This window comes from Pezoporus flaviventris, unplaced genomic scaffold (assembly GCF_033815535.1).
Source record: "Pezoporus flaviventris isolate CSIRO_AGI_PZ_B2104156 unplaced genomic scaffold, CSIRO_AGI_Pfla_v1 ptg000025l, whole genome shotgun sequence".
NCBI classification, from domain to species: Eukaryota; Metazoa; Chordata; class Aves; order Psittaciformes; family Psittacidae; genus Pezoporus; species Pezoporus flaviventris.
In genome coordinates this window covers 5984478-6012022 of record NW_026892573.1, presented here as the reverse complement: position 1 = coordinate 6012022, position 27545 = coordinate 5984478, and the positions used below count along the sequence as shown (strand labels likewise).

General features: G+C 40.3%; 1 protein-coding gene across 2 annotated transcripts in view; it reads right to left on the bottom strand.

Annotated features, from left to right (window-relative positions):
• GTF2F2 (general transcription factor IIF subunit 2) overlaps positions 1–27545 on the bottom strand; it is a 96550-nt gene that overhangs the window by 19464 nt on the left and 49541 nt on the right. For both annotated transcript variants that reach the window (XM_061457329.1, XM_061457328.1), the window contains one exon: positions 27393–27474. In XM_061457329.1, the coding sequence (XP_061313313.1) occupies positions 27393–27474 (82 nt within the window). The remainder of the gene's footprint in view (positions 1–27392; positions 27475–27545) is intronic.

Here is a 27545-nt window from a genome sequence, read left to right as displayed (position 1 = left end):
CTGCTTGACATTGCATATATTTTTAAACAAGCTCACATGTGTCTATAGATACTTCCTCTAAAAGTGTCTGATACTGATGAAAAAGAGTCCCTGACCATATATCCTTAAGGGTGCAGATACCGATTTACCCTTGAGAAGCAAAGCAGCCTCTGCACTCTCCTTGTTCTTCCAGAAGGACTTGGGTCAACCCAGCATCACCCTGTAGCTGGGTGAAAAGGCCCTTCTACTGCTATCATGCTGTGAGTCAACGGAAAGACCTTGCGCAGTTAGTCATAGAATCACCAAATCATAAAATAGTTTAGGTTGAAAATTACCTTTAAGATTATTGATGTCAACTGTTAATGAAGCACTGCCAAATCCACCACTAAACCATGTGCCTAAGCACCACACCTACATGTCTTTTAAATACTTCAACAACTTCCCTGGGCAGCCTGTTCCAATGCTACACAACTCTTTTGGTGAAGAACTTTTTCCTAGTACCCTCTCCTGCTTCAGCTTGAGGCTGTTTCCTCTTGCCCTGTAACTTCTTGTTCATTAAAGAAATGAACATTTCTTACTACAATTCGTGTCCTCTGGAAGAGCAGAGAGATCTGCAGCTCTGTAGTTGTTGCTAATGTCAGGATTTTGCAGTCCTTTCTATCCTGTGGCTATCACATTCAATCAATTAGTGACCAAGGGGGAAACAAACCCTCCATTATTGATTCCTACCATACTTTCAACATTTTCTTATTAACAGTCACACCATGAATGGCTCTGTTCTGCTCATTTTTCAGCCCAACACAAGCAAAAAGATCAAGAACAAACAAAAGCAGAACTAGAGGGGACACTCTTCTCTTAGAACTAAGCCAGGGTTACAAGTGCATCTATGCCTGCTCTATTACTCTATATGGGGCACCGCATCCTAATTTCTAAGTGGATAAAACGGCAGGACACAGTACCTTTTTATACCAGGGTGTTTATACTTGTGGTTCATTCCAGTGACAGAAAGGTTTAAAACTAAGGTGAAGTAAAACTTGGATTTGTGTTGTCCTGAGCGTGTGTGCTACCTCGAGCACAGGTATGAGATGAGGCATAAGACTGGCAGAGTGACAGTGCTGGCCAAGCAGAAGAAATAAGCAGCATGACAGAAGAAATGGGAACACAGGTGAAATTTCAGAAAGAGCTCTGAAGAGAGCATGACATCTACATGACACACATCAGTCTCACGTGGAAGAAGATACGGAAGAGACACAGAGGCTGGAAGAGAAGCATGACATAATGGGCTGGATAGGGAGGATTGCGGTGAACATACTCCAGAAAAACAGCAAGAAAGGGAAAAAACTGGGTTAAAAAGTCTTAGCTTTCCTTTGGGTTTGTTCAGCCTAACATGTACGCCAAAATCTACAGACCTCTCTACCTCTGAGCTAACCATTCAACATCATCTGTACAACAGGCTGCACAACATACACAGATGTCTGTGTCTTAAATATCACTAGGAATGAATAACCAAGGAAAGCGATTCCTTGCTTCGAGGGAAGAACGAGAAATCTCACAAGCCCATTACTAATACTAGAGAGGGTGAAGACTGGAGCTCTAGGAAAAGTGACTCATTAGTGATCTAAGGAGGACAGAAAAAGCCCATCCCTTTAATTTTAACATGAAGATTATCATCCTAAATTAAACCCAGAGGTACTCTCTTCAAAAGGATCACATACAATTTTAACTATGCATGTACACCTATTTTTGTTATTCCTATCAAACAAGATTCTTCAAGAAACAACTTGACAACATCAATTCTCCCTTTCTTATCCTAGTAGATGGTTTAGACGGTAAGCTGGAAAAGAAAATAAAGACTGCGTGGTTTCGGGGGGGGTGAGACTTTTTGAAAATATACAAGTGAGCTTAAATACGGGCAAAAACATTATTAAGATGTGAACTCATTATTATTAAGGCAAAAGTGTAAGGAATCATAGAATAGTTTTATCTGGCTCAAGACTTTTTCTTCCTTTGCAGCCAGGTGTTTGGAAATTTCTTGCCTCTTATTAAAAGGGAAGTTTATTCTAAATTGTCAACAATCAAAATCAACCAACCAATACATAAGTAAAGTATGTATAAGTATGAAACATCATTAACAAAATACAGTCTGCTAAAATTGACAGCATGGAGGAAAGGGTTAAACCCTGCAAGTGCCAAGCACTTTGAGTTTTGATCTAGGTGACAAAATGACACCTGTGGCCCTGAGATTTTTGAACAGAAACCTGGGATAAAATGTGTTTAAGGTCAAGTCCTGTACCCTGTTACACCACCAAGTACACCTTCCTGAAAATTACGCAGTCTGGAGTCCCATTCTTATCCAAACTTTGAGGACCACCACATTCTACATTTTGGGTCTGTCCTGACTACCCTGGGCTGCCCACTCTCCAACCAATACCAATACAAATGTGTTTGAAAGTGTATGTACCTGTACTTGGGAACTTGCTGCTATAAACTGTTTCCTGTTTAAGAAAAACTTGAATATTTTCATTGGTATTGTAAACCAGTTAGTAACAATATTATACTTGGATGCCTGAGGAGATAAGATGGATGAAAAAATCTGACACCCTAGCGTAAAAACCAAGATAAATATCTTTAAAAATGAAGTTACTTTCAGGTATTTATCTGTTTCAAAGACAGAATTTACCATCATTATCATGAAATGATAGTCAAAATTTTTCTCCTGTGAATTACCACCTGAAGAGTACCCAGTGATATAATTTCAATTTTGCTACATTACACCATCTTCGGGGAGGTGTCCCTGCCCATGGCAGGGGGGTTGGAACTAGATGATCTTAAGATCCTTTCCAACCCAAACCATTCTGTGATTCTATCATTTATAGAAAAACATCCTGTCATGATCCAAAAGAACAAAAATAATGAAGAATCACTGTATGTTTATGCCTTTATATCATGTTTTTAAAGATAAAGCCTCCTTTCACATTTCCATTTTCAAAGATGCAGTTTCCTTTCCTGCTCCCCTTTTTCTCAATCCCCCAAATTCTCCATAACAGCTTTATGTAAGACACTATTTCAATTTAGATTTTAGAAGAGGAATTTAAAATTTGCAACTATTACTTATTTCTAAAAGTAAAACAGACAGACTTGGTCTCCAAATCGCATAATCTTCATTTTCCTGCCAAAACTAATCTGCAGTGCTTGTTTCTGCTTTGAAACCAATGATATAAATAACGGGGACTTGCGAGTCCAGGCAACACAAAGCCAATCGCTTCTTGACAGTGTCAGCAGATCTAGAAAGGGTTTAACAATTTGCTAATTGGAACAAGAAAGGAGAATTTTAGGAAGAAGTCTGCTAGACGAAAAAGCTACATCTTTACCATGCCCTGAAAGGCCTATGTCTTCAATTACTGGTAAAAAGGTGGATGATTTACAAGCTCAGTCAATTAACTTTGCAATGAAACTGCTCACAGCTAAAGAGACACTGGAAAGAAAGAGGCAGACTGTTGGCTACAAGTGCTTAAATGAAAAAAAACCTAAACCCAAAGGCTACAGCACCTCAGCTAAGTCTCCTCAATCTGAACCTCTTCTCCTCTTCTCCTGAAAAATGTCTTCAGGGAGTCACAGCTGACAGCACTCTGCATCTGACTACGTGCCCCCCTTCCTACAACTCCACTTCCCAGATACCTCGCCACTCCCCTGACAGCTCTGCAAACAGCCATGGCATCTGGCTTCATTGGGCATCTTCCAGTTTAAGTTTACTGTACACAATTTAACAGTTTGTGGCAATCTGGGAAACATTTGGATTGCTTCCCTAGAAAACCTAGCTGGCTCAATTCCTCAAGTTCAATGAGTTTTTCTCGGCCTATTCTTTCCTTAGACTGCAGAACTAAAATGCCAGATAGCACAACGCCTTTTTGAGGACATTCACCTCCTTTTGTTAAAATAAACTTGTAATCAACCAGTGAGGAACTGCTGCAAAGGGTACTGAAATGAAACCGTCATAGGCATGCTATGTGCATGCCTATGGGTCAATGTATTAATAACTGTATACTGTCATCAATAGCTTACAAGGCAATCTTGTACATTTCAGCTACTGTTAAATAGGTTAACCATATGCTTGCACTAAACAGCTGAATTAGCTCATATTCAACTGCTGATTTAATCCACCCAACACTCTTCCCTGCAAGCAAAGGGAACCAAGTTGGTTTTAACTGAACTCTGAAAATGTGCTTAATCCAAACAAAATCAGCATTAGAGAAAGAAACCTGTTTTTCTCCCTAGTCCATGAGAAAAAGCAGTCTTGTTTATCCTCCCACTGGAAAACTTAACAGTTTCTCCTGCAAGCTGCAGGAAAAAAAAAATGCAATGCAACCGAAGAGCAGACTGAAAGATGTATCAGTTAAAGCAGAAAACAGATTGCTTTTTTATGAAGTCTGATCATCATTCGTTCGGCCAACTGTGTCTTCTTTGCTAGTTGTACAGCACTGATGCTCTGCTGCATTTGTTCAAAATAATTACACTTTACCTCCTCTTATTTTGCAAAACAAGTGCTTCCCCAGCTCCCTCTCCAGATGCACCACGTACCTACCCACCTCCGCCTGAGAACTGCTGTTATGACATCCCTCAGGCACTGGAGCAGGGACCATGCCCTAATAAGCAGAGCACAGAGAGGCCAGAGGCAGAAAGCAGCCGTGTGGAGGGAGCCCAGGAAGCAGCAATAGGGGTGGGAGCTGCCAGGCTGCTCTGAGGCCGGGAGGTGATGGCAACAGGGAAGGAAGAGCCACCGTGGGGCCACCCGCTGCAGACCTCTGCTCCCGCTCACCAGGCTGTGTGAAGGATGGTTTTACACCAGCCCTGCATCGCTCAGCCTCACTCCAGTCACCTTCCCCAAGGTCCGGTCTTTGAAACCCTGCTGCAGAGGGCAAACATGAATGTCATTTTCTTAAAAAGCCTTACATGGCTTCTGTGCATCATCTTCAGTGTGAATGGTTCTCATCACAGCCACAGGTTAGCCCCTGATAAGACCTATCACTCGGTACTTTGAAAATACCTTCAGGATCTGGAGGCTGTGGCTTAAGAGTCAGCTTTGAGCTCTGCTACCGCCTTAAACCAAAAATTATAAAAGTTATAACAAAGTATCTTTCTTTTAAAAATGCACTGATGACCACGAGGCACAAGAAGGTTTTGAGGCAACTGAGCCCAGAAAATGTAAGATTTCATTCTGCATTTTAAAAATAGAATTTAAAAGCTAACTCCGTCTTTGTTTTGGAGAAAACAACAACATGAGCTTGGTAGCTCAGAATACTATCTTCTGAACACTCCCTAGGGAGCTTATTTGTTAAGAAATAAACTTAGCTCCATACACTTCTGAGCTCTGCCACATTACTATTCTCCTCTTAATTAGAGATTTTCAGAGGAGTGCCTGTTATTTGTGAACACAAAGAAACTGACCCGGACTTTGTGCAGCCATACCTATTCTGTTATTAAATAACACCCCCTCAAAGATTTGATTATAGATTTGCCTGGCATGAAAAGTTCTCCAACCAGTTAATGGCTGAAGCACAAATGTTGTCTAGCTTCCCTAACAGGAAGCTGGATAATTGGGTTTGTCCATAAGATCTGTGTGAAAGCAGACTCCATGCAGGTGTAATTTGGTTGAATACATCCTCCGCAGAAAAAAGACCCATGAAGTCTTGAAAGAAGCTTCAGGACTATTATATTTTAAAGCCTGCTCTGTGCAGTTTTTCTGCACCTAAGGCTGCAATTAAAAAAATATATATACAATAAGAAATGTTCCACACCAGTTTTATTGGTTGGTCATAAACCCCCATGGAACTGGATTTGTTAGTCAGTAATTCAAACATGAAGTACGATATACTGTGAAATTATTATTACTGAGAAAAGAGAACTGTTTTCAAAAACTTGCATAATTTTTAATTCAGTGTGCACATACATATCAAATAGCAGTGTGAAAACCAAAAACTTAAGTATACGAAGTCTGGCTGGGATGCTCCCCACAGCAGCCCACATAGAAAAGAAGGCTGGGGCCACGCAGAGGAGACCATGCAGATGCTCAGAGGGTTGGAGCACCTCTCCTATGGAGACAGGCTGAGAGAGTTGAACTTGTTCAGCCTGGAGAAGGCTCTGGGGAGACCTTTCAGCACCCTTCCAGTACCTAAAGGGGGCCTGCAAGAAATCTCGAGAGGGACTTTTTACAAGGACATGTAGGGATAGGACAAGAGGGAATAGCTTTAATGTAGATAGGTAGATTTAGATTAGACATTAGCAAGAAATTCTTTCCTGTGAGGGTGGTGAGGCACTGGCACAGGCTGCCCAGAGAAGCTGTGGATGCCCCATCCCTGGTAGTGTTCAAGGCCAGGTTGGATGGGGGTTGGAGCAACATGGTCTAGTGGAAAGTGTCCCTGCCCATGGCAGGGGGTTGGAATTACATTGTCTTTAAGGTCCCTTCCAATTCAAAACATTCTGTGATTCTTTGATTTCTATGATAGCGGCTAGGAGTGTGTTGGTAATGCACTCGTGTTGGCTGCTGATGAGCAAGAACCAGCAGACAACCAAGGCTGTCTCTCCAACACCCCACAAAGGCTGTTAGGCTGAGGGTGGGAAAGAGGTTGGGAGGGGATGCTGCTGGGACTGCTGACCCCGGTTGACCAAGGGGATATCCCACACCATACGATGTTGTGCTCAGCAATAAAAGCTAAGAGAAAGGCGGAAAGGGGTATTCATTATTGAGGCACATGTGTTCCGAAGCAGCTGCTATGCATCTTGAGGCCCTGCTTCCCACAAAGTGTCTGGACATCGCCTTCTGATGGGAAGTAGAGCATACATCTCCTTCATTTTGGCTCTGCTTCCACACACAACCTTTGTTTTCTTTCATTAAACTGCCTTTACCTCAACCCATGAGTTCTTCCGTCTTATTTTCTCCCCCTGCCCTCGGTAGGCCAGGGAGTGAGAACAGCTGTGCGGGCATCTGATGGCCAAAACCAAGGTCAGGGCACCACACTTAGAAGCACTAATAAATGTGTAATTTTATAAAAAGTTACCTTGGGATTAGAGATTTTGAGAGCTCTAGATGTTTTAAAAACTTCTAACACTGATGTGAGAAGTACTCTGTACTACATATATATACTGCAGAGAATATGCAGCAGTAAATACAGATCAGATCAGAACAATGTGAACTGCTGGGTATTTGTCCTCTCTTCAGTGGCATACATGGTATATTTTTAGGAATGCTTGTGGTATATCACATATATTTAATGCTTTACAAAAAGGCAGTTTTTATTTTCCCCACTCATGTCTTGTATTAAATTCCCTTCTTTCCCCACAATACTATCACCTTGAAGAATGTGTATTAATTTTTCTTGTGTATAATTACTGGCTTTGTACAAAAATAAAGCTATAAGCATCTCCAGGGGAACCAGGAAGCAAACCATTTATTGTTAAAATAGTGATATTTGACAGTTTTAGAGCTGGTGGACAGTGTTGAAATTGTGTGGGAGATCAATTTTTAAATTCTAGCCCTAAGTTCAGAGGAGCTGAGGGCACTCTAGAGAAAAGAACAGGGAAAAAGAATCACTTCAAAGAAAGAAGCAGCTGTAGCAAATATTTAATTCTCAAAATGCAGAGAACAGTCAGGCAATTACATAGAAAGGTAAGGAATTGTAAAGGTTTCTTCCAAATGGATGCTTTTGTATCATGTTATTTCTGCAATACTGTTCAGACTTACTTGTTTCATCACACCCTTTATTAACTCTGCAAGATTTTGGAGGACTCCCACATCCTTCAGTGCAGAAGGAAACGGAATGAAATTACCTACCACTTTCCCATCCTTATTGCTTGCAACACCTGTATCTAGAGCCACAAACATTTTGTGCTTGTGTAACTGGGGAGAAGAAAGCTGTCTCTGCTAGTACGTTTCTTCAGCTATACCAAGCCTCAAGACTCCTACAGCAGTTAACCATTTCAGTCTAAGTAGCTCCTGCTTTAGAGGTTACAGGATCTGTCAGAGCTGAAGAAGACAACATTCTACACACTGTATTCTTTCCTGCCTCTGGCTTAGCAGAAGCAGAACACAAACAGCTTTTCTGGCCTTGACTATTTCGGAAAATCCTCCATTCTGAAGAAAATAGGAAACTTATTTTTCACAATGGGAAAAATGCCAACTTATGCAAAACACTGTTATAATTAATTTCTAATTCCTCTCCACATCAAAAACTGAGAAAATAATTCACCACCCTTTCTACTCCAGTGCAAATTTTATTAATGGCTGCATGAAAACTAGGTTTGCCAAAGGGACTGGCAGTACACAGCTTTGTAATGCAGACAGGGTAATAAAAAATAGTAATATATGAAAATGTCAAATAACAAAGAATGTAGTTTTATGCACTGAAACAACATGTCTTTACAGTAGGTGTTCTGGTATGTGATACCCTGTGTAACACATGAAATAAACACCTTACTGCAATTAAATACAAACAACCTGAAATGGGACTTCTCCCTTAGCACATGTTCCATGACAGACGGTACTGGAGTGATATTTGCTCCAAACCAGATTAAATCAGTTTTAGAAACTGAATTCCATCGATGAGCAGATTGCACCATCTGCTTCTACTAATATACATTAGAGAATGTGTATTTTCCATAACTGCATATTTACTCTGTAATCAGAAGACTGTAAGACAAATAGCGATAGCTTAGTCTATGGAATGACTGAGAAGCACTGTCATTTATGTCAAGGATGTCAAGGGTGTAACAGAGAAGCAGGTTATTTGAAGGCTGTGCAATGAAATAAAGCAAGCAAATTAGGCAAAAGAAAATTTAAGCAGCACACTGGGACACTAACAGTCATTGCAGTGATGAGAGAAATACAAACGCAAAAAGCGTAGATGTAATAAGATTTCTTACTAATAACATGTAGGAAACAAGAGAAATAATCTTCCAGCTGGAGCCTAAGCAGAGATGGCCAGAAATCTGAATTTTTATTACACGCCTTTTGTGTTCTCAAGAAAGAAAAAACCCTTGAATCAGGAGGTAAGCCAACATTTAAAGTTTTCATGGAACAGGAATGCTTCAAAATTTTGTTTTGGAAACCCAAACATGATGTTCCCAAAACAAAATATGCCTTCCCAGTATCCTCAGCAGCTGCTGACTGAAATCAGTGCAACTCCTGTCATTTCCATGGTTTGCTGTGGTGACAAAAATGACAAAAGCTACCCCAGACTCCAGCCCAGGGGCTGCCAGAGCATCTACATGGTGCCTTGTCTCTGGCAGGGCAGCTGTGTGAATTGCCCAGGAATGTCAGAGCCCTGCATCCCCAGGCCAGCTGACTCCTCATGCCACCCACCATCAGGGCAGCCGGCCAGATGACTTCAGAAACGCTGACAGCTCATACTCAAGACGTCTTCTCATAAGCAGCTAAAACGTCAGGCTGACACAATGGTTAGACGCTCATCTGATATACCGGGATCACAAAAAAGAACCTGAGATAAACACTTGAGAAGCCAGGATGAGATTTTAGCATTATTATTCTAGTTTTCTTATTATCCTCAGTAGCAATGATGATTATTTCCAGGCCAGTAAGATATTGCAACTAATGAAACAGTATTTCATAAGGTATGACAGTCTTTTTTGAAAGGACAGTCAAAGAAACGAACTATTGGGGCATTAATATGCCCTAGTATAAATTTGTACAGGTATGGAACAAGCTATGTTGTAAGAGAAAACAGAGTGGAGGACTCTTCAGGGCTGGAAAAGCAAAAAATGACAAGATGAAGACATAACTGAGGTCTACAGTATCATTTGGTCCAGCAAGACAACAAACAAAGAACAATTGTATGGTTTGAATACCAGAACTAGCACACATTAAATCTGTAAGATAGGAAAACTCAGAACACCACAGGAAAGGTATTCTTCACACAACTTGTAAATAAGTGACGGAACTTCTTGCAGGATACTATGGATGCTAAAGGATAAATTCCTAAAAAAATAACTGTATTGATGGCTTTTAAACACCAGGACAACCCAAAAGTCCTTGAGGTATGAACTGCTGGAGACTCAAGGATTGTGCTGAGGAAGCACATTCTAACAGTCTTCTCTCTAAGCCACTTATTATTTCTATCTCACATTGGATGAGACAGTTTTTGCTCTGAACCACCAAAGACAGTCTTAAATTCAGGCATAAAACATGTAGAATGCATCAAAAGTAACATTATGTGTACCACAGCACGGGCAAAATGTGCTGAATTTAGCAGGAAAACTGAAGGGACAGTGCACTCTCCCCTCCCCTCAAGCAATGCAAGGTATGAGGTGTGCCCTCTATTGCACACCAAAAGTGAGCAGCCATGTAGTCTCTCCTTTGTAACTACAGCATAGCTACAAGCAGGTCTGTAAGACATAGCTGGAAGATTTGCATGTGCTAAACGCTTGCTGCAACTCAATAAAATTGACAATTGAGAAAGAGAACACATATCAGACATTGTTGTGATTTCTGCTCACTCACTTGAAATGACAGTCCTGAGAAATGTTAATTACGGGGCCAGTAATCAAATGTCATAAACAGCTACAGTAGATGGGGGGGGGGGAAGGAAAAAAAAGGATTTTAATGTCATTCAAAATGGGTGGTAGATTTAATTAGCTTCTGCTCAAAGGTACCTCTTAACAGAAGGATGGGATCCAATACAAGGACACAAAGGCATATATTGTTTCAATCCTATTGTGGGAAGTAAGTCTAAGAGAGAGAAAGAAAATTGAAAGGAAGACTTTCTGTGCCAAGTATTATTTCAAAAGCAAGGCTTTTGACTTCAGACTCCTGGAGGGAAGAAAGATCTTGTAAGAAAAATAAGATGAACCTGGTTTTTGCCTGAAGCTGGGAAGTGACCATGCTACAGAATGAATTTCTGTCAGGACATCAGAACACCACCATCAGTTCACTTGCCAAATCTGGACTAGTCAGCTTCTTCATGTGTCTATTTCCCTGCTTGAAAATTCAGCTGAAAATTGATGATCTAAATGCAAAGCCTGTCATGACTCCTGGATATGGGCATATTACACAGAGTATTAACAAACTCCACTGGGCCATGCCCACAGCATGCAAATAAACACAGAGGTACCACTTCGGAATAACATGCAAGCTAAGTAGTTGAGCCAAAAAGAGGCAGAAGAGCTACAAAGTGAAACATTTATTCCTGCTGCCCAATGAAACTGCAGATAAATTAAATTACTTGTTCATGATGGACATCCATGAGAAAGCTGGGCATTTACACCCATGACAAAAAGAACTAGAAGAAATAAAATAAAGCAAAAAACAAGTTTGAGAATTACTACATTTTAGTAGGATAAAGTAACATAGTCATCACCTGATGAGGACAGTCTCAAGTAGGGAACCCTAAGCACCTGTACAGACATTCAGACAGGCCTATCTCCTAAAGCGAGAGAAAATGAAGCACAAAAATGTAGGCAGAAAAATATCATAAAAAATCGGAAGGTTTTTTGGAAGAGTTGTTTTTTTTTAATACAATGAGGAAGCTAAAATTACATAAATAAAAGATTTCTCCAAAAAGGTGTAAAGGTGCAATATGGGGGAGAACATAAAATCAGCAAGCAGAAAGGAGAGGCAAACAGACAGCCATAAGACACTAATCTTCTGTACTCCACACAGAAGATTAGGTACATCAGATAGAGTTCTGTTCATAAACTGGGGGTTCTTAGGAGAAACATGTCCATTTCAGGTGGAGATAGGGAATATGCTATTGTACTTCAATCTCCATCCAAAAGTCAAACCAGGGCATCCTCGAGGCTATTTCAATGAGCAGCAGAAACTATCGATGGAGTCAAGTATTTCTCTCTTGTAATCTTGTTTATTTAAAAAAAAAAGTCTACAGCTTTGTCTTCCTTGGAGATGGGCTCCGAGATGCTTGTTTTGAGTCATTTACTTTGACAGAGTTGTTTCCAAAAAGCTCCTATCTACTGCAGCCAGAAGCTATGTATGAACAAGATGATTCTCTTGTCAGCTGGCCTTGCTATAGCTAAATCCTTTAAACCTGACTTTTCTCTCCCTTCTTTATTAATACTGCAATGAACTGGAAGTACTTCTGCATCCTGTCAAACCTTCAACATTTTTTTTCTTTACTTTAACATTCTGAACAACATCAAAGCAAAACATTATTTTTTTAAAGTAACAAAGATGCCTATACTTTGAATGAAAACTACGGATTTGCCTTAACAGAACTAAAAAAGGAAGTGTGTGCTAACTGCCTGGTACCTGAGAGCTCAGTGCGGATAACACTTTTTAGCCTCAATTCGTTTCACAAGGGACCTTCAATTCACACTCAGAACTGAAGACAAAGCCAGGTTTAATTCATTTCATTCAGACAGTAACTAAGTCCAGGCCACTTGCTTGTGTTCACAGTGATTAATAAAGAGAAGAGATGCAACTGTCAAGCCAGTATGAGAAGCCAGGTTATCCAAAGAGCTCTTGGGTGACAAAGCAACACTTAATCTTTCTGAAGGCAGTGATACAGGGTGGGTGGCCTCAACCTTGCCTTTTGTTTCAAGAAAAATAAAACCCCACCATTACAGCAGTATTTTGCTTAGACAGTAGAGGTAGGCCAGTGAGAAAAACAAAACCAAGTAGCGTATGACAACAAAATATAGCTGAGACATAGGATTCTGCACCAGCACTAAAGGGCTGGATTTAATACCTGCTGCACTTGATTCTTGCATTCCTTGCATTTGGTAGGATTTAGGGATCAGGCCCTAACAGCTCTAATAACCATTTGGTTGATGTAGTGCATCATAAATTTAAAACATTAATTTTTGCCTTTTCGGTTTTAAATGGCCAAATAAATGTCTTGTACATCAGTCACTTTTTATATATATCTAAAGGCCCACTTAAACATCAAAGCTGACAGTGTAACTAGATGTTTCCCTTCCTTCCAACCAGGTCATAGGTCCTTCTGAACTTTGCAAGAACTTTCACACTTCTTTCTAGCAAGTTCTGGACATCTCTACTTTGCATTCACCAGGCTTCCTAAATCCCAGACCTGAACTCTTATGTTTGTTCTTTTATTAATATAACAGCATATGCAACATTTGAGTAAATATGCTTATAAATCCGCTTCTTCTCTGGATGATATATAGGACACTTGTGCTTCACTCATTAGTTTCCGAAATTGATCTGCCCATCATCTATGTAACTCCAAATTACTTCACGCATAATTAGGCACTTCCTGATTTTCATTACTCATGTTTATCTCTGTAACAGCAGCAATTGTACAGCTGCCCATGTACAGACTGCAACACATCACTAAACAATACGTTTAATTTGGTTGTACTCCTCTACAAGAGAGGATATTGTTTTCAAGGGCCTAGTTCCAGCCTCATCACCCAGATGTTCAGGGTCCAAGAAGTCTCTGAGGTGTGTAAGTTCATTTGAATTTACCGACCCTTTCAGAGAAATAAAACCACAAGTAAAACATGTATGCCATTTTATTTCCTAATTTGTGCACCTACAGCTAAAACATACCAGCTTGGATTCACTAAAGCTAGTAACACTCTACCTGTGACTCCTTACATACAGTTTTAGATTTGTTTTTTTTTTTATTGTATTAAAAGAAATGCTTATTTTACCTGTTTGAGGTTTATGATTTGTTTGCTTTTCTCTCATCAGATGAATGACTGTGCCCTGTTTAGGCCACACAGCTGCTTTTCAAGAAGCCTTCACAAATCTTGCTCTCCTTCATACAGATGAAATCCTAGTACATACACTGGGATAAAAATACAATCCTATTTATTTCCCCAAAACTTTATCCTATCCTCCACTTTGCCACTTTCTGGGCTTAAACCATGGCAAGAGGATACTACATTGAATATTTGTCTTCTAATATAAAAATGAGCTAAAAAGAGTTAAAAAAAAAAAAGAAACAGCAATAAAATTTAAGGTTTAATAATCTACTCATATGTGGTGATTCAGGTGTCAATTTATAAAACCTACACCATTACTCCTACTCCATTACGCAGCACCATAACTATGCTGTAGGTGTTTCTCTCCAAATTACCCCGAGTATCTCTCCTGGTCGATAGTGCAGTAATAGAGTGTATTTCACATTACTTTACATTTGTGGTAAAAATACAGGGAAAAAGGGTTTGGGTGCACAGATATTAAAGCAGACACTTTAATCCTGCTGCAATTTAACAGGAAATATTTAGAATCATAGAATCACAGAATGGTTTGAGTTGGAAAGGACCTTAAGATCAAATAGTTCCAACCCCCCTGCCATGGGCAGTGACTCCTCACACTAGACCATGTAGCCCAAGGCTCTGTCCAGCCTGGCCTTGAACACTGCAAGGGATGGAGCATTTACCACTTTGCTGGGCAACCTGTTCCAGTGCCTCACCACCCTCACAATAAAGAACTTTCTTCCTTATATCTAACCTGAACTTCCCCTGTTTAAGTTTGAATCCATTACCCGTTGTCCTATCACTACAGTCCCTAATGAAGAGTCACTCTCCAGCATCCCTACAGGCCCCCTTCAGATACTGGAAGGCTGCTATAAGGTCACCACGCAGCCTTCTCTTCTCCAGGCTGAACAGACCCAACTTTCTATGATTCAGTTTCACAGCATGTGTGACTATAAATCCTCCAGGGATTTAATTAGCTGTATTTTATCATAACTTGCATTCCCATAGACAGATGCTGCTCCTGCATCATGCTGATAATAACAAAGATCAACTGACACTTAAGAGCACATTTGAAATGTGTTTTTCTGAAGACATTAGGCACAGTAAAAGAACCACTAAACAGTGCTAAATGAAAGTATCAATGTTTTTCCTAGTTGGTTTACCATACTGACTCAAAGGGCAGTTTATTTTACACAGTATAAACAAATTAACCTCATGAAGTTGTATGCTTTGTCAGTCTACAAAATGTATCTTTTGCTTCTGATACCAAAAGAACTGTGCATGAAAATCCTCAATATGCTATACCCATAGTAGTGCTTTATGAAAACATCCACTTGTTTTTAAAATAATGATTTTGATCAATTAACCTCTTGTCAACTGAAAGGCCATTTCTGCAATACAGCTATTTCTTAGTGCTCTAACCATTTTAATCAGTTTGAGACTTTTAGGATGCAGTCCTGGTTCCCTGCATTTTCCTACAGAGCATGAATACCTGCTTTTCAGGGACTTTGTTGAAAAGTTCCTTTCCAACATGTGCCACCAATTGCAAAGTACTTAAATGATCTTGATTTTTTTAAGCAGCTCCCAAAGGTGAGAACAGGAGCCAATGTCTGAGTTGAAATTAGAATTCAAAATAAAGGGATGATTTGAAATATAATTTGAAAATCATATTTTATGTCTTTATTTTGAAATTTATTATAGAAATACAAACCTAAAGCATATTTCTCTTTCAGATATTACCATGTACATCTCCAGGTATGCATCCACATACCATACAGTCTGCTATTTTTATCACACGTTTTTATACTCCCTGCCTACAATCAGATACACTGAAATTTCTCTTTCAAGATGACTTCTCAATTCAAAATATATTCCAGAAAGCTGGGATTTTCTTCCCCTTTTATACATAAAGAAATCTGGCCCTGGATATATTTGTGCTCCTGTTTCTCCTGTCTGTTTTCCAGTTAGAAAAATGAAATGAACTACGATACAGGTAATGTTCAGCCCTGTAACAGGTTTTGAACATAGGACTTTCTTTAACCTCAGAAACAGCTATAGTTAATGCTGTTGGAAAGCTAGGAACCTTTCTTTTCTTTCTTTCAGATATGACACAGGAACTTTTAAAAATGAGCTTAACAGCCAGAAAGTGTGTCTCATTGCATCTATTCCCAACTAAACCTTTTTTTGTGTTCCCCTCAAAAACCAACTTTGCAACTTATTTTTTCACCTCCCACTGCTTTTAAATCTATTGCATCGTCATGGTCATGATGGTCTACGGATTAACAGGAGCCTGGGTTCACAAAAAGTTAAGCACTCATGATAGCCAATATTTTGACATTTAGAGTCTTCACAGAATCACAGAATGGTTTGGCTTGGAAGGAGCCTTAAAGATCATCTAGTTCTAACCTTTCACTGGACAAGGTTGCTCAGAGTCCCATCCAACCTGGCTGTTGTCACATTCCTAACTTATTCTAACCTGAGCTAACATGGTTAATAAACAATTCTGCAGAAGGATAGAAGCCAATGTGTCTCCACTGGAGAGCATACTGGAATCATGAAGCCAGAGCCTCATGTTATTCACAGAAATGGACTCTGCAAAATCCCAGACTTCACTATGCCTGTTCATGGGAGTGTTATGCAAAGCCCAAGGATTGAATACAGTCCAAGAGCAGAAGGAGCATAGGAAAGCTCTTTGGAGAGCTGTTTCTTTTCCTAATTCATTACTATTTCTTCCTTATCTTCCTCCTTGGCAAGGTCTCAGTCAGCACTCAGGCACATACACACATCTGACAGGACAGCAGGACAGTAATTTATAGAATCATAGAATGTTTTTTGTTGGAAAGGACCTTAAGATCATCCAGTTCCAACTCCCCTGCCATGGTCAGGGATTTCTACACACTAGACCACGTTGCCCAAGGCTCTGATCAACCTGGCCTTGAAAACTGTCAGGGACGAAGCATTTACCACTTCCTTGGGCAACCTTTGCCAGTGCCTCACCACCCTCACAGTAAAGAACTTTGTCCTTATATCTAACCTGAACTTCCCCTCTTAAGCTTAAACTCAAGCATGTCAAGGTCAAATTCAAATTTGTATTAAAATTCACAGTATACAGTTCCTCCTGGTTCTGCCACTAGCACTAAAAAATGGGTTAGCCAGATATTCCTGCAAAAATACTGAAGCAAACACTTTGTTGGCATTAACTGTGGTTAGAACCCAGTCTATCCACACTTCTCTCAGTTTCAGCATGTTCAGGACCTGTGAGATAGTGCTGTACCTGTTAACTTCTGGCAGGTGTTTTTGGATTTGCAGTAGAATGAATTCTGTGAAACATTTGCCAGGACAGATTAATACATTAATGAAGGTGGAAGTTTGCCATCCCTGGCATTAGTTATTTGTAAAATCAAATGTAAACTGTCAATAGAATACATTGTATATTTGAACACAGAATTAAACTGCTTTATATTTTAAAACTGCTGAGGAAGACGACCCCTGGATAAACTCACTCACAGTTTCATCTGAGTCAGAAAGGGCAACCCTAAATTCCTGTAAGCAAATCTTCAACAGTGCTTGGCAACAGTAGGAGCATCTGGCACACTTAAAAGTTTCAGTGAGGTAAAAACGCTGGATGAGAGAAGGAAAAGTGTGGGGCAGAAAAGACACAGAGTGAGCAACTGAAAAAGATCAGTCTGCCCTCCAAAACTTCCCCACTTCGGTCAGTCTGCAGGTGCAGGTTTCACTATTGCCTTCCTCCACCTTGTAAATGAAAGTTCTGGCCCGTGCACACAGTGGTTTCTAAATTGTTCAGAGATGGCACAACTAGAAATGTCTGTAGACAGCTACATTACGCCGCCTTAGAAAAGACAATGGATTCCAAAGAGAAAAAAATGAAAACTTTGATAGGGCAGGTGACATACATCAATATATACTGATATGATGTATATGGATATCATCAGGATAATAATTCAGTTCTGCAGAATCACTTTTAGTGCAGAACTTTTCGGTGTTTCAGTGGGTCAGAAACTTGGGTGAAGATAAGCACACCTTTCCATTTTCTGTCTATTTAGTGGCCTTCCTGTGTTACATACACTCAACTGGAAACTTTCATTTCACAATGAACACAACATATAATCTCTCTCAGTTTCATTTTACGCAATACCTTCCTTCCAAACTCATGGTTTGCAAGTTCCTGAAACAGGAGGAGCTGATAACTCTCAGATGCCACACTATCCATTTTAAATTTGTATTTGGACATTTCAGGCTTTTTGGGGGGATTTGGGAAAGCACAGAACAGCCACCTGGAACAGTTGCCTCCAAGGAAAAACAGATATCCAAAACTCCTGTGCAACGTGGCATCTCTGCTTTCACTGCATGGGAACAAATCAGTTCCTTGCCTTAGGCATGAAACTGGTTGTCCAGTCTTATATCCATGTATTACTTCCACAGAGTCCCAGGATGGTTTTGGTTGGAAGGGGCCTTAAAGCTCATCCAGTTCCAACCCCCTTCCATGGTCAGGGACACCTTCCACTAGACCAGATTACTCAAAGCCCCGTCCAACCTGGCCTTGAACACTGCCAGGGATGGGGCATCCACAGCTTCTCTGGGAAACCTGTGCCAGTGTCTCACCGCCCTCATTGTAAAACATTTCCACCTGAAGTCCACTCTAGACCTAACCTTTTTCAGTTTAAAACCATTTATCCTCTTCCTGTCACTACAGGCCTTGGGTAAAAAGTCTTTTTCTTTCTGAAAGTCTTTTCTTCTAAAAGGCCCCTTTTATATATTGAAAGGCCACAATAAGGTCTTCCCAGAGCCTTCTCTTCTTCAGACCGAACAACCCCGAGTCTTTCAACCTGTCTTCATAGGAGGGGTGCTCCAGCCCTCTGATCTCTGTGGCCTCCTTCTGGACTTGCTCCAACAGCTCCATGTCCTTCTTACGATGGGATCCCCAGAGCTGAATGCAGCAGTGCAGGTGGGGTTTCACCAGAGCAGAGTAGAGGGGGAGAATCACCTTCCTCAACTTGCTGGTCATGCTTCTTTTGACGCAGCCCAGGATATGACTGGCTTTCTGGGCTGCAAGCACACATTGCCAGGTCATGTCCACTTTTTCGGCTACCAATTTCCTCAAGTCCTTCTCAACAGGGCTGCTCTTGACCAATTCATCACCTAGTCTGATACTGCGAATTGCCCTGACCCAGGTGCAGGACCTTGCATATTATCCTATACATGTGCATGCTACAGAAGACAACCACATTACACAAGAACAAACTCAAACAAAATTGTAAACTGAAGTAACACAGACCCTAAACCTTAATGATTTTGGGTAGTTGTCAGAAATCTGCTCAGTTTCAACTTTCTACATGGGCAGCAGGGAAGGAAGGAACTGAGTGGACATTGACATTTAAGTCACATTTTGCTGATAGAATACCATTTCAAAGGGACACCATCTCATTCTCCCAAAGCCATGTTGGCCTTGTGATAGTAACCGAATTAAAATAGCAGCATATATTTTGTTAAGGCCATAAGCAGATGTGTCTGTATTTAAAAGCAGGCATGGAAAATACAAGGAAGTTGAAAACCATAATTTTTTCAGTATTGTTAAATTTGTGCATGCACATGAAAGTACATAAGAAATATTTTAGGCAGTGTTTCTCTGTACCCATTTCTGCTTCTTTCAAGCTGTGGAAAGTAACATTCTGCAGAAAAGCTTTTGTGAAAAATACTACTGAAAATGATTTGCACTTGATTTGAAATGTAAATAAACCCCCTAGGATCTTACACTTCCTTCACTGTATTTGCAACTTCGTATAATCTGTTAGTCTCTGATACTTGCAGTCTCATTTTCTTTCCGCGTAATTCAAGGTGAAAGAAAGTGAGTTTAAGGATTCTAGATGACTTAAACACAAGGATCCTACATTATACCTTTCTCTTCAAAAAATGTAACTTACTGTTCTTTTTCATTTTATGGTGTTCTTCAGAATTCAGCTCCCAAGCCATTTAAAAAATGTCCCAAACTCAAGCACTGGCAGGTAGCTGCACAATATCCTCTCTTTGGAAAACATTCAGTATCACATCTGAATACTAACTGATGGTTGCAGTGCTTCACTATGTGCTATGAACATCTGATATATTTAGAGAATGTCACCACCAGACCTTGCCATCTGACTATTCTAATCTTTGTTTTTACACAAGGATAACTTTTTGCAGTCAATGATATCATACAATTTTTGGAGCTCCTTGGCAGCAGGGTAACTGCTGGACAATACTGATCTACTGATCTCTCAGAAACTGCAAATACCATCAGTAGTATGTGAACAAAGTTGCTTAAAAATAGAAGATGTGCTGTGGTGCTGACATTCTGCATATTGTGTAAATTTGAGCTCGTCAGCCTGGTAGTTGCCAAAGCAGTTTTGCAGAACTCAGAACACCGGCAGTACTACAGCATCTAGCATGGTGGCCAGGAATAGATCCATAAGTTTCGGTGAGCTCTGCTCTGCAACACGGAAAATGGAAGATTTACATCCAAACTCTGACACCAATGTAGAAACGGCCTTTTTTATACCAGGTAGTTATCCTGCCTTCATTGACAGAGTCAGATATAGTGGTAAATGAAAAGAACAGAAGGTTAGTATGCCTAGTAACACAAGGTAAGTCATGATAGTTTAAACTGCACTCTCTTTCAGAGATTTTCACCCATTATAGTGTGACTTTCATACTACAGATGGGAAAAGAAGATGGAAAGTAAGTAATTGGTGCTGCCCTGGGAACAGGAAGGATATCCCTAAGTACTAAACAAGCCCCTCATTGACATTTGGAAAGCACCTTAGCAGCAGAGCCATTTTTATAATTATTGTAGTCCTAGTACCAGTAAGGTAAAAAGACCTCCAGCATTGTATGACACCAAAGACTTTGGTTTCAAGAGAAGGGAACTGTGCCACTGACATTTCAATTTACTGCAAATACAAGTACGCAGAACTTCAGGTGCTGAGTACCGGTTCCAAATGAGGCTTTTTCCAGCCTAAAAAAACTGACTATGACTGAAACCTAAATGTATTCCAGGGCGACTATTTTTAGCCTTGCCCCTTTCAGCACGTAAGAAGTAAATGGATGCTTTTTGGCTCATTACCACAAAGGCAAACTGGATACATTATTCAATGCAACACCTCTGATGGCAGGGGAAAAGGAGCAGCGTAAACAGCAGAAGAGGAATAATGTTTCATGAACTCTGTGTTAATGAAACAGGACCACGAGAACTCCCAACTATGACTACTGATTTCCTTCCCCAGCGTACAAAGAAAAATCTGTGCAGTATCTGCCATAAACTCTTCTTAAATATGTATCCTTAAGAATCTTTCTTCTTTCTGAAGATGACCTTCATGTTAGGCTCCTCTCAACAATGTACTTTTCTTAGAGGCACAGAACACATTCAGTAGGGCCACTATCAAGAACCATGATAGCATCCCATCAGCACCCTATCACATGATTTCAATTCAAGAGAAATGCAGGGGTCTCTGGACACAGTCTTGGGCAACCAGTTCTAGGTGTCCCTTCGTGAGCAAGGGGTTGGACCAGATGACCTCCAGAGGCCCCTTCCCACCTCAAGCACTCTGCGATTCTGTGCCTGTCACCTGGAAATTATGGTATTTAAAAGACAGAAGGATATTTAGAAGACAGAAAGGAGTCAAATTTCACGCCATGCTGTAACAAAGACATTTTAAGGTAAATAAAAGGAGAATAATAAATCAGCCAGCAAGGAAGCCCACTTTTTTACGTCCTCTGTCTCCAGGCATTTGCAAAAGGAAGAAATCTAAGAACAAACGATCAGATCAATGATCTCTCCCACAATTTAAGAGAGCAGCAGTTTCCATAACTATTGTGATTCATATGATAGTACATTGCAAAAATATATTGCAAAAAGAAGAATGTATCACGCCTCTTTCCCCTCCCCAAAGTGGCCCATATACACCTGGCTACTAGAAGCTGAAAATAACAGGAGGGTAAAAAGGACATGTTGACCTTCTGCATGGAGCTGCAGGTTTAAGAGAAACATGATAAAATATCCACTGCATTACGACCAGTAGGTTATTCCTTATTTATTAGCATTATTATAATGGCTGGAAGCAGGGACCAAAATCAGGACATTTTCATATCACTGAACAAGAAAGTATGGTATTACAAAAGACCTATTAAAATCCAGTCTCAGAATAGCACTTGTAAGAACAGTAAAAGATGACAGACAAAATGGAAAGGACAAGAGACAGAGAAAAGAGCCTAAGGTCACAAAGTTGGTTTGGTCGCAAATCAACAGAAGCAACTCTCCTGACCTCTGAAATGGGAAATAGCCACCCTTCTGTGCTGCTGAACTCATCTCACTTTAACCTTATTTTTCTCTCTTGCTCTTCTCCGTTACTCTCTTCAAATAATGTGAAAAATGGACCAAAAATGGACAAAGAAACTTAAACACTAGTGTGCCTGCTATTTGGCAGTCCTGTTCTTCACAAGTAGAATGTGATTTGCTTGATTCATAAAAATGGTGGGTGTCCAGGAATATAAGGCAAATATAAAATACAACTCCTACCAATACAGCTTAACCCTTACGAAGATGATCATTAGACAATTTTCTACAAATTGCACATTATTGTCCAGGAACAGTTGGGATTGGAAATCTACGAATACATGGAAAAGAGTATCTTTTTTTGTACTTAAGGATGAGTTACCCACAAAACATCCTAGGGAACGTCTTTTTGTATTATGCTGAATCTTACTTCAAGAAAAAGAAATTGGTCTTCGATACTTGAAAAATCAAGGTTTCACTGACTGACAGGCAGGTGCAATCTCAGCTTTGTGTAAAAAATGGCCTCCCACTTCAAATAAACTGAATAGCACTTAAGCAGTGTGCCCGCTTCTGCAGCAAAGGCACTAATATAGGCATATATACTCATTCTAAAAGGGAATTCACAGGCAACCAAGCATATCTACAAGAATATATGTGAAGTGGCATGCTGGTCAAATTATTAATTTTCTTTTGCTAGTAGGGCGTATTTGGTAAAAATCATAGAATCATAGAATTGTTAGTGTTGGAAAGGAACTTAAGATCATCTAGTTCCAACCCCCTGCCGTGGGCAGGGACACCCTACACTAAATAATATCACCCAAGGCTCTGTCCAACCTGGCCTTGAACACTGCCAGGGATGGAGCATTCACAGCCTCCCTGGGCAACCCATTCCAGTGCCTCACCACCCTAACAGGAAAGAATTTCCTCCTTATATCCAACCTAAACTTCCCCTGTTTAAGTTTTAACCTGTTACCCTTTGTCCTGTCACTACAGTCCCTAAGGAAGAGTCCCTCCCCAGCATCCCTATAGGCCCCCTTCCGATACTCAAAGGCTGCTATGAGGTCTCCACGCAGCCTTCTCTTCTCCAGGCTGAACAGCTCCAACTTCCTCAGCCTGTCTTCATACAGGAGGTGCTCCAGTCCCCTGATCATCCTCGTGGCCCTCCTCTGGACTTGTTCCAACAGTTCCATGTCCTTTTTATGTTGAGGACACCAGAAATGCACACAATACTCCAGGTGAGGTCTCACAAGAGCAGAGTAGAGGGGCAGGATCATCTCCTTCGACCTGCTGGTCATGCTCCTTTTAATACAGCCCAGGATACGGTTGGCTTTCTGGGCTGCAAGCGCACACTGCCGGCTCATGTTCATTTTCTCATCAACCAACACCCCCAAGTCCTTCTCCGCAGGGCTGCTCTGAATCTCTTCTCCGCCCAACCTGTAGCTGTGCCTGGGATTGCTCCAACAATCCTGGCATAATGCTCATTTCTAGCAATATACTGAGCTGTCAGTCAATACTCTTACAGTATTTTAGAGAAGATGAGCAACTCATCTGCCCTAATTAAATTTCACTTGCTTGGCCCAGACTACCAAGTGTCAGGACTTCTAGTGGCCTCCATATAATATGTCTGTAAAGAAATGTGAGTTCTCAAAGTTCATTTATTACTCTAGAACATGGGAAAGGGGGACTGAGAAAGAATTGGGGAAGAAGAGGGTTTGCTATCGTCAGAGAGATGAAGAGTACAGATATGAGGACCAGTACAAGGATGGAAACAGGTAATTTGGCAGAGAGAATGTGAGACGGGGTGCATACCAGGACCCCATTTTCCATCTTCTGTGCATAGCAAAAGGCCCTTGGAAGTATCAAAATCTCATTCTCATCTCCTCTGAATCATCTGGAGCCAGAGACAATGCCAAATGCTTGGGGAACTTCTCTCTCCCTTCCCAGTGCAGACAAGCGTCTCGGTGGACCTCTCTCTTCAGGGAGTCATTAACTCCAAGTTGGTTAAACACTGGCATCACAGAATGAACGTAATGGAAACAAAAGTCTCCTGAGCCTCAGAAAAACAAAATTAATTGACATATAATGACTCCTCATGGTGGAAAGCTGACTAAAGTAAGATGAGGAAAATAGTCTAGTTCGGGTAGGACTGGCTGTGGTGTCCATGAAGCCTACCTAGGGCAGCCTGGCAGAAGGGAAAGGATGCATACTTAAGGTGACTCAGATGGTGAGGGCACAAGACTGGTGCAAATACAGTATGCGCTGTACAATGAGCCATGCATGTGACATGCATGTGTGTCACATCTGTGACACACACCCTCTGCTACAACAGTTCACATGTCACCATCTTCCTTCATCTGCCAGGCTTTATGGGGCTAGGGGGGAAGTATCAACCAGAAAGAGCAGTGTAGGAGCAGTATTTTCTGTGACCACCATATAGTCAAACAGTCTGCAGCTGGGAACAGTCTGCCTATTTTTTTCACCACACAATCCCAGTATTTTTAAGGGGGACCATGAGATCCACTCCTACAAGACACAAATTAGGACAGGTGCTTGGAAACCACACATTATTTTCCAGCTAGCCGCAATTGCATCACCAGCATCACCAGCAAATGTATAACTATTCATTAAGGTGCTACAAGGAACAAATTCATTGTTAATAAAAAATTCCAGGAAATTCAATAGGATGGAGCTTTCCTAGTGAAGGATAGCAGGTGTTTAGTGGTATTTATTCCCCTTACATAACTTGAAGGTCAGGAAAATGGAAAAAGATAAATAAACCTGCCAACAACAAAACTTCCAAAATGGAAAATACCAAGGGAAGGTCACATCACTTTTGTTTTACCTTTCTGATTAGTTATCTGCAGGCACACATTTATGCCTTGTATTCAAAGTGTTCTACATCAGCCATCTACAACCTCCTGTAACCAAATAAAAAGCTGCTCCCTGGGAGAAACCCCTCCCGTCTGCTATATTCTATAACACTTTCACGCATACACGTCACCAAATCCTGTACTTTCATTACCCACCCTGAAACCCCCACGTCACACATATCTCCCACCTAACGGCTGGCAGCCCCATCACAAGACCATCACTTTGTCCTCTCACTGAAACTCTGAAGAGCAGCATGGAAATCAAATGCCACGCCACGCACCCATCAGCTGGTATCCTTGGCCCAGACGCAGACAGTAAAACAGACAGGATCCATATCTGCATTTAATACCAGGAAGGTATATAATCCCTTTTGGTCACTGCTAGCTCTCAGAAGACAAATGATGACAGTTATTGGAGTGTGCAGCTTAACTTCATTTTCTGGATCTTCAAAGTTTGAAGCAATTGCATTTATCTTTTAATTTTATTTCCTACCCAACTCAACTTACTACTGTAGCACTTAAAGCCTACACAACAGACTAGCTGTTTAATCAATATTACCAATTCCACCCTTTGAAGAGTCTCTCTCATGTAAAGCACAACAGTAAACAGAAAAATGAATAAAAATGGTTTAATATAACACAGTTCTATAACTTAAATGGTTTATCTCCAGTGTTGTCACTTTTTTTTTCTAAGCACAAATACAGACTGTGGCATGTTGAGGGTGGGAGAGAGTAAAGGGAGTGAAAAGAAGAGTTAGATCCTACTACTCAAATACCAGAGATGTTATTTGGACATAAACCAATTTCTCCTGAGCCTGTGACTGCTGGATCTGCTAAATCCCATGCTGGTTCCCACCAGAGAAGATTAAAAAAAAACCCAACTTTTTGGTAAAAGGCAAAAAATTTTTAACAACATGGAATGTTAGAAACTAGTCATACACAGCCTGACAATTTTTCTACAGTAACGAAAAAACAACAGTAGCATCAGGTTTCAGCTGCCGCTGCTTCCAAACACAAGACCTGCTTTCATGTCTGTATCTTTGTTGCTCCTGTAGGAGTTGAACATCACAAAATCAAAGACGAGGAGAGGCTGCATGCATGTGTGTGTGACAGAAAGAATGCTGAAAAAAGATCAAAGTTTGGGTAGTGCGTCATTAAAGCTATCAGTTTTGTTTTGGTCTCCTGCTGTGGCCTTACCAGAAGTTTATCTGATCAACTAATAGAAAACTACAAAATGCAAACAAGCACTTGGATCAAGCAACCTGTGATTAAAATAATTATGAAGCAAATACATTCCACAGACTATATTTGTACAAATTTAAAATTGCCAGATTGAAATGAGGCTTTTCCTAGTAACATCACATTTGCTTCATACTCCATTTCACACTGATGACAAAAATCATTATAGCAATCACAGAGCTCAGTCTGAAATGAAGCAGTTCACTGTACAGGAGCAAACTTATGGTACTGATTTGCCAATAGCTAGAACATAAAGTCTTGGAATTGAATAGATGAAATAAGGAAATACTGGAGCAGTTTAGATGACAGAGGAGGTTAATAAAACCTAAGATACTGTAAATGTAGCATATGATATACAGAAAACAGATCAGAAACTGGGGGAAAACATCACTTTGCCTTTTCTGCATTTCTTTTGACGATTCTAGTCATAAACTAGTCACATAAACTAATGCTCTTCCTGAAATATCCTGCTTTGTATTTCTCTAATGACAACACATTCACAATATAAAAGAGTGATTTAATGAAAACCCACATGCTTAAAATATTTATATATGCATTTAATACCATGCACAATTAAATTCTAATTCTGATATATTACTATAGAACATCATCAAGTTCATTATCCATATGATATATGAATCACATAGTAAATTCTGGATGTATCAGATTAAATTTTCGAAAGTTACTAAATGATTCTGTTAAATGTATATCTTGTGATTTCCATCCCATTTCTGACATTTTCAGCCATTACCTTTTCTAGCAAGTATGCCAGTTTAGGTCTAGCACTTCTCCCTGAATTCTTTCCTATTTGGGGCATTTTAAATATACTTCCAGAGGTGCGTTTTTCCTAGTATAGCACAGTATTACGTAGAATTAGATTTGGATAATCCACACAGAAACTCATACTCAAGAAGCATGTCCTGACCAGACCAATGCAAACCTTTAAGTCCTCAGGAAATTCAGCTTCAATCTCATTTGAAGACAGCTATACATTCACAGGTTCACGTACTAAAAAGCACAATGTGTGCTCTACTAAGAGATTTGCACATGATGGAATGCAGAACACTACACCATCCCATCAGACAATACCAGAGGGAGGTATAAGCCCCACGTCAGCCTTCATACCCTCCCTACCGCAAACCCACCCCAAAAGCAAGAACAGTTCTGACCCTGTATAAATCCTATGTAAGGCCATGATAATACTAAAGTCATCCATCGCTAGTAAGGTAATAATAAAAGCATCCAAGTCAGATATCACATATCCATTTGTCATAGAGCACTCCTACCTTTTCAGTTTCATATAATTTTCACTAGCTGCAGGTCTGCATTCAGCACGTTGCACCACTATTCCTTCCAAGGCAAGTTTATCTAGAATGAAAAAAACAAAGTAAACCTGGACATTAAAATAAGATTCACCAACACGTCAACATTTGGATTAT